At 39.0% G+C, this 6268-nt stretch overlaps 1 protein-coding gene across 1 annotated transcript; it reads left to right on the forward strand.

The window, feature by feature from the left end:
• Positions 1-1555: 1555 nt before the first annotated feature.
• Positions 1556-5757, forward strand: LOC108797920 (transcription factor Sp5-like). The gene is made up of 2 exons (XM_018569624.1): positions 1556-1681; positions 4774-5757. The coding sequence occupies exons 1-2, from the start codon at positions 1628-1630 to the stop codon at positions 5755-5757; spliced, it is 1038 nt and encodes a 345-aa protein (XP_018425126.1). The 5' UTR covers positions 1556-1627.
• The last annotated feature ends 511 nt before the right edge of the window (positions 5758-6268 follow it).

The following is a 6268-nucleotide window of genomic DNA, read 5'->3' on the forward strand; positions in this document are numbered from 1 at the left end:
ACATATAACATTCAGGCCAATGTGTCACAACCCACCTAATATCAATGACCCACATGTGTTCTGAGCCATTACTCTCAATACACTCCATTAATATGGGCATTTTGGTGGCACGATTGAGAACTGCCTGCTAAGTGCTCCATTTAAACATCACTTAAGCCTTACAATGACCCTACAGGGAGGAATTTGATCATTGTAAAATTAAAGATCAGACTTTCCTATGAAATTATGTTTGTCTGTGGCTTCAATGCTCTTCAAATCATTGACCCAGAACCAAGGAAGCACCACAATGGGTAAGAAGGCAGTCAGGTCACTGACTCAGAAAGTACTGAAGCAAAATGATCACCATGTCTGGTGCACTTCAAGCCCTACACTAGAAAATGGGATTGTAATAGGCTGCTGAATAGCTACACCTGCACTGCCCCTTGCAATAATGTCCTTCAGTTATATTAAAACCACTTCTGGCAGTGAGTAGATAGAAGACAGACATAGGAGTTAGGTAGAAGACATAGGCATTAGAAGTAGTTAAAAGACATTTACACCAACTCTAGGTGTCCATGCACTGCACAATTACAGTAAGCAATGTGGCCTTATAAAGGTGAGCAAAACTCGGATGTACTCATCACACACGAAAAAATTCTAACATGTTTCTAACAGCCAGTCACTGCTTATTGGCTTTACACCATGTAAAGAGCTAGGAATTTTATCAGGATCTGTTTAAAAATGTAACACATAAAAAATGAATGATGTGAAAATTATAGACTCTCTGCAATTCCATATTTATCATATTATTTCAGAAAGAAACCATTTTTTTCGGAGGATGCTCCTTAATCACAGCATCCTTTTGCATTCTCATGCATCTAGGCAGCTTAGTGAAATTGTCAATACCTGGCCCTTGATCAGCCTGATATCCTCATTCTCACTGCTGTTGCAGCAGCCTGGCTAGAGAAGATGTAAACAGTGACATAAAACAGCTATTTTCCCTGCACAACATGACAGGTACCGTGTGCTGTGATTTTTGACATGACAGATGTTTACCGGATGCTCTTTATTAGCAGCACAGCACCAGACTGCTCACCCTCACTGGAAATAGATTAATTTATTAACCACTTTAACCCTCCATCAGCCAGAGGGTACCTTGGGACAGAACAATTAGGCCTCTGGTGTAGCAGTATCATGCATATCTAGGTTGTTTCCTTTTGCACAATTCTTTCCTATAATGACCACAAATGTGCTCAGGATACCCCTCGCAGCTTTAAAAGAGATGAAATAGAAGAAAAACAAGATCCCCACAAAACCCCTGTATACATCCTGATAGCAGCAGAGCCCTCCATATGCATACATAACAGACACCACCAGCAGGGGGTCTGTGCATTTAAAGGAAGATTCAACTAGACCCTGCTTTGAAAACGGTTCAATCTATTTTAATGATTGGTTAGCTTCCTCACATCAAAGACAACGCTAACACACACTCCTGATTGGCTGATGGCTAGTCAAAAAAAAGGGGAAAAAAAGTTTGCACTGTGAAGGATCAAACAGTGTCTGAGAGTTGGGAGCACAGAATCATCTAGTTCTGATCTGGGGATGATAGGATCCACTTAAAGCAACCACTAACTGCACACTGAACCTCATGGCTTCTCTGGTCCTTCTTAACAGAGAGCATACTTTACAGGCATATCTACAGGTAAGAAATAATTGCTTATAATATATTTTGTAGGATAATATATTTTGCTTATAATATATTTTGTAGGAAACTTCAGGGCTATGTGTTTTTTTTTAATCCATATACAGAAATCCTTTATTTGTTTTTGCTAAATTATATCTACATTGTTGAATTGCACTATACTATCGGACACTGGTGTTGGTTTTTGGCTGGTCCTCTTCTTGGGTCCAGCTGAGTATATCGCATCACAGTTTGGGGTAGTCCTTTAAGACTTGGCCGGTCATAGGAGAGAGAAAGGTTCTAACACATTGAAGTGAAAGATGTCTGGGACACATGCACATCATTATCATTATTATGATTAGTATACAGAATTATATAGCGCCCACAGTTTGCGCAGCTTTACAATATAAAGGAAGACAGTATAGTTACAATGCAATTTCATACAAGATGGTTGAGAGGGTCCTGCTGGTGAGAGCATTTTACTTTTACAGTTTATACCATTTATGAGACAATAAACTGCCAATGAAAAACTAATCTGCTTTCTACGGCTTACAGCTTTTTTTATTTGTCCTAGTAAAAGGAGATTCTTAACTGCTGTAAAAGTTGGCAATTCACTGAATGTATTCCTGAGTTTGCCAATTCCTGTTATACAGAATTTATACAGTGCCAACAGTTTGCACAGGGCTTTTAAAAATAAGGGGAGACAGCACAGTTACAACACAATTATATGTACCATACGAGAGGATTAGAAGTGCTTCCTTGTGAGAGCTTACAATCTAAAATGTAATATTTGAAACAAAAGCAAGTAGGTAACGTGGTGGCATTCCCTCGTCTATACATAGCATATTGTATTTGGCATGCTGGTTATAGTGGTGCACCATTAAATGAATTGTATTTAATTTCTGGTTAAGATAAAAAAAAAACATTTATTTATCATTACAATGTATTTGCAGGAGTGAAGTGAAATCACTCAATCTCCATTCTCCGTTCTGTGTCACCTGTAACTAATGGGGTTTATTACAAAGCTGATGTGGCCAGAAAGGGAGCAGAGTGCACACACAATGCAGTGTATAAGACCCAGCCATGTAGCATTGCTTTTCCTCCTCGCAACCTGCCAGGACTTGTTTTTTAGTGGCTCAGGGAAATGGATCAATCACTTTGATTGCTATAGGTAACATTCCACTTGTTCTCTAGTCATCAAGAATGTGTTCCAGAAGCTGGCTGTAAGGCTGGCTGAAGATTTTATCCACAAATGTTTGACATTGGTTTCACATTTCAATCCTAAAAATACAAATGCAGGAAAGGGAAAGAGTTTTAGGTGCCCTGCTCTTATGTAGATCATATTTATTTTAAATGACTAAAGCAGCATCAGATATAGACTTGACTTTGACTTTATGCTGCATAATAAAATAACTTTTTTGGAGTTTTATTAAAGTGACACTAAACTCAGGAGTTAAACCTTAAAAATGCATTCAAGTACCTTAACTATTAACAAAAATGTATCGTATGTGTGTATCACTCGGCTGTAGCTCCTTAAATCATGTCTGAATTCATGCTGACACTGTCCTTCCTTCTGGAGGGTGGCTACTTTTGTTCCCCATGGTCCTTGTATGTGTTGTTAAGTAGCCACCAGTCCAAGATCACTCCTGTGATGGACTACAATCTAAATAGAAATGAGTAAAGTAAACATGAGATTGTAGTCCATCACAAGAGTAATCTTGGAGTTGTGACTACTTTACAACACACACATGGACCATGAGGAACATAAGTAGCCACCCTCTAGAAGGAAGAATAATGTCAGAATGAATTCAGAGGATTTGATGATCTACAGCCAAGTGATACACAAATAAGATACATTGTTGTTAATAGTTAAGGTACCTGGAAGTGATTTAAAGATTTAACTCCTGAGTTTAGTGTCCCTTTAAGCGTCTCCACATTTCAGAAAATGTTTAACTCTAATAATGAAGGTTTTCAGACACTCTCCGCTTCCAAGATGTTGGCTTACCTTAATTCTTCATTATAGGTTATCTTTGTGAAAAGATAGTGGCAGTGAAATCAGCACTTTATCACTTTTAGCCTCGGGTATATTTGCACACTAAAACGCATTGTGGTGCTATAGTATTTGGCAGACCCCAGAACACTATGGTAAGACCTAGTAAGAGGAGTATATGCAGTTATGTATGTTTCCTTTTGGTTGCCTGCAATGATGAGCAGTCCCAGGTTTATTATCCTGTTTTCCTTATTCATTCAGTGTAATGGCATGCATACTTGTGAAAAATAAATTACTACATTTGCTATTGCATTTTGCAAAGTTTATGATGCACATCTAAACAGTATAGGTATGGCTTTAGCTTTGGTGTTTGTGTTAGTTGCTCTGGAACTGTGAAGTTGGCCACACAAATTACAGCCTGATTGAGCAATCACCTTTAGATTTCTCAGCAGTTTTGTAGCTTAAGGGCCTACCTGACTGAATATAAATTGAATAGATTGCATTGAATTACAAAGGTTACACCCCTCCCCCCAACCACCACCACCAAATTGTTGGAACATCTAAAGGAGATTGCACCAGATGGTACAGTTGGACTGTAAAATGTGTAGGCAGCTTTAGTCAATAGCAACCCTTACCAACTATATTCTGACGTGTCATACGTGTTTCTTTGGACATGTTGGGTGGCTACCCTTGCAAGTCCAAATAATATATAGGAATATATTTATATTATGTACCTGATAACATGAACAAAACAATCACATACATTTGGTAGTCAAACACGAGGTGTTATTATGTTGTTTTCTATAATGTTTTTACTTTGGCATGAGATGCTTTAACAAAGGATATGTCAACTCATTTCTTTTGGTTACATTATTGAGCAATAAGGAGGTGCAAAGAAGTAGTGTGCCACAGCCTATAACAACCCACCCCATTTTACCTTTTCCTGTTTTTAGAGCAGTTAGTTCAATGAACATGGTTTCTGATTAGTGATTATGGCTTTTGACTGATTGCTTTTTGCCATATCAGATAAATTCCTTTGTATGTATACGCAGTGCATATGGTGTTTTTTTTCTGCCAATTTTCCATCCACAGTAACCTTACCTTTTTCCCTTTTGTATTTTAGGATAGAACCCCTAATTCCTCCCCGGACACAGGGCCCTTTCCAACACTGAACGTACTCCCTTCAGTCTGTCGCTCAGTAATTGCACCTAAGCCAAACCATTGGGATTACTCACAGTCCTCTTCCAGCCCAGCTGGAGCAGCACCAGCAATGTTTCCTTTGTGGGGAAATGACGTTCCTCCCAGCACAGGAATGGGATCTCATGCTGTGACCTTTGGTGTCCCTAAAGTTCAGTATACCAGTCATATGCAGGCAGTAGGAACTCATGAGCTGCCACTGACTCCTCCAGCTGACCCCAATGTCTACTCATTTGATTTGTCTCCTGTAAAGATATTGGCACCACAAGTTCCAACTAACCATGCATACCATTTCCAAGACTCAAACACTATCACTCAGGACTTCTCTGGCTTTATGCAAACCCCTACACCCTTGACCCAAAGACACATTCAGACAGCACACATGGATGAGCAGACCTGGTGGAGTTTGCAACAAACAAATCCAAATAACCTTCATTCCTTCCATTTGACAAACTCCTTGATGGTGGGACCACAGCCTCAACTTGCAGCACTTCTCTCGAGCTCCTCCAAAACTCTGCTAAGCTCCACTAGACGATGTAGAAGGTGTAAGTGCCCCAACTGCCAGGCTTCTCCAAACAATGAGGAACCAGGGAAAAAGAAGCTTCACATCTGCCATCTTCCAGGTTGTGGAAAAGTTTACGGAAAGACCTCACATCTCAAAGCCCATTTGCGCTGGCATGCTGGAGAAAGACCTTTTATCTGTAACTGGGTCTTCTGTGGCAAAAGCTTCACCAGATCTGATGAGCTTCAGCGGCATCTAAGGACTCATACAGGAGAGAAACGTTTTGGGTGCCAAGAATGTGGAAAGCGGTTTATGAGGAGTGATCACCTTTCCAAACATACAAAAACCCATCAAAACAAAAAGGGGAAGTGTACAGGCCCATCTATAGATAATATTAAAAAAGAGTGACTGTCTTTTTCATCATTCCCATTTTGGCCGATTACCAAGGGATGACTTTTTTTGAAAGATCCTCTTGGGTCTCCTATAATATGGACAGAGGACAATTTAAAGTGTTTTTTTTTTTTTTTTATAATAATAAACTGAATTTAAACCATGACCATAGTGGCCTACATATTAAGGGGACATTGCCTAAGTGACAATTATATATGAAAAGATAAATTAATTTGCTCAGATTATTTATACAAATGTCACAGAAGAAAAGGCTCTCCGCCCCCTTGTGTAAATATATTTTTTGGCAGAAGTCTTATTACTTGACTTTAAATCTATTCTTAGGCATTTCCATAACCTTTTGCGTGTAGATATTAAACATTGCAATATTATCAGGCCTATTTAATATTGAAGTGCAAAAAACATGATGATATCAAGAGTGCAGTGTCCTATAGCAACCCGATTTAACCTTTCCTCACTACAGAAGTATTGAAAAATGAGTTGGAATGGGTCACTGCACTTTGTATCTTGA

This window comes from Nanorana parkeri, unplaced genomic scaffold, assembly GCF_000935625.1.
Source record: "Nanorana parkeri isolate BGI_ZX_2015 unplaced genomic scaffold, ASM93562v1 scaffold35, whole genome shotgun sequence".
In the NCBI taxonomy this organism is placed as follows: Eukaryota; Metazoa; Chordata; class Amphibia; order Anura; family Dicroglossidae; genus Nanorana; species Nanorana parkeri.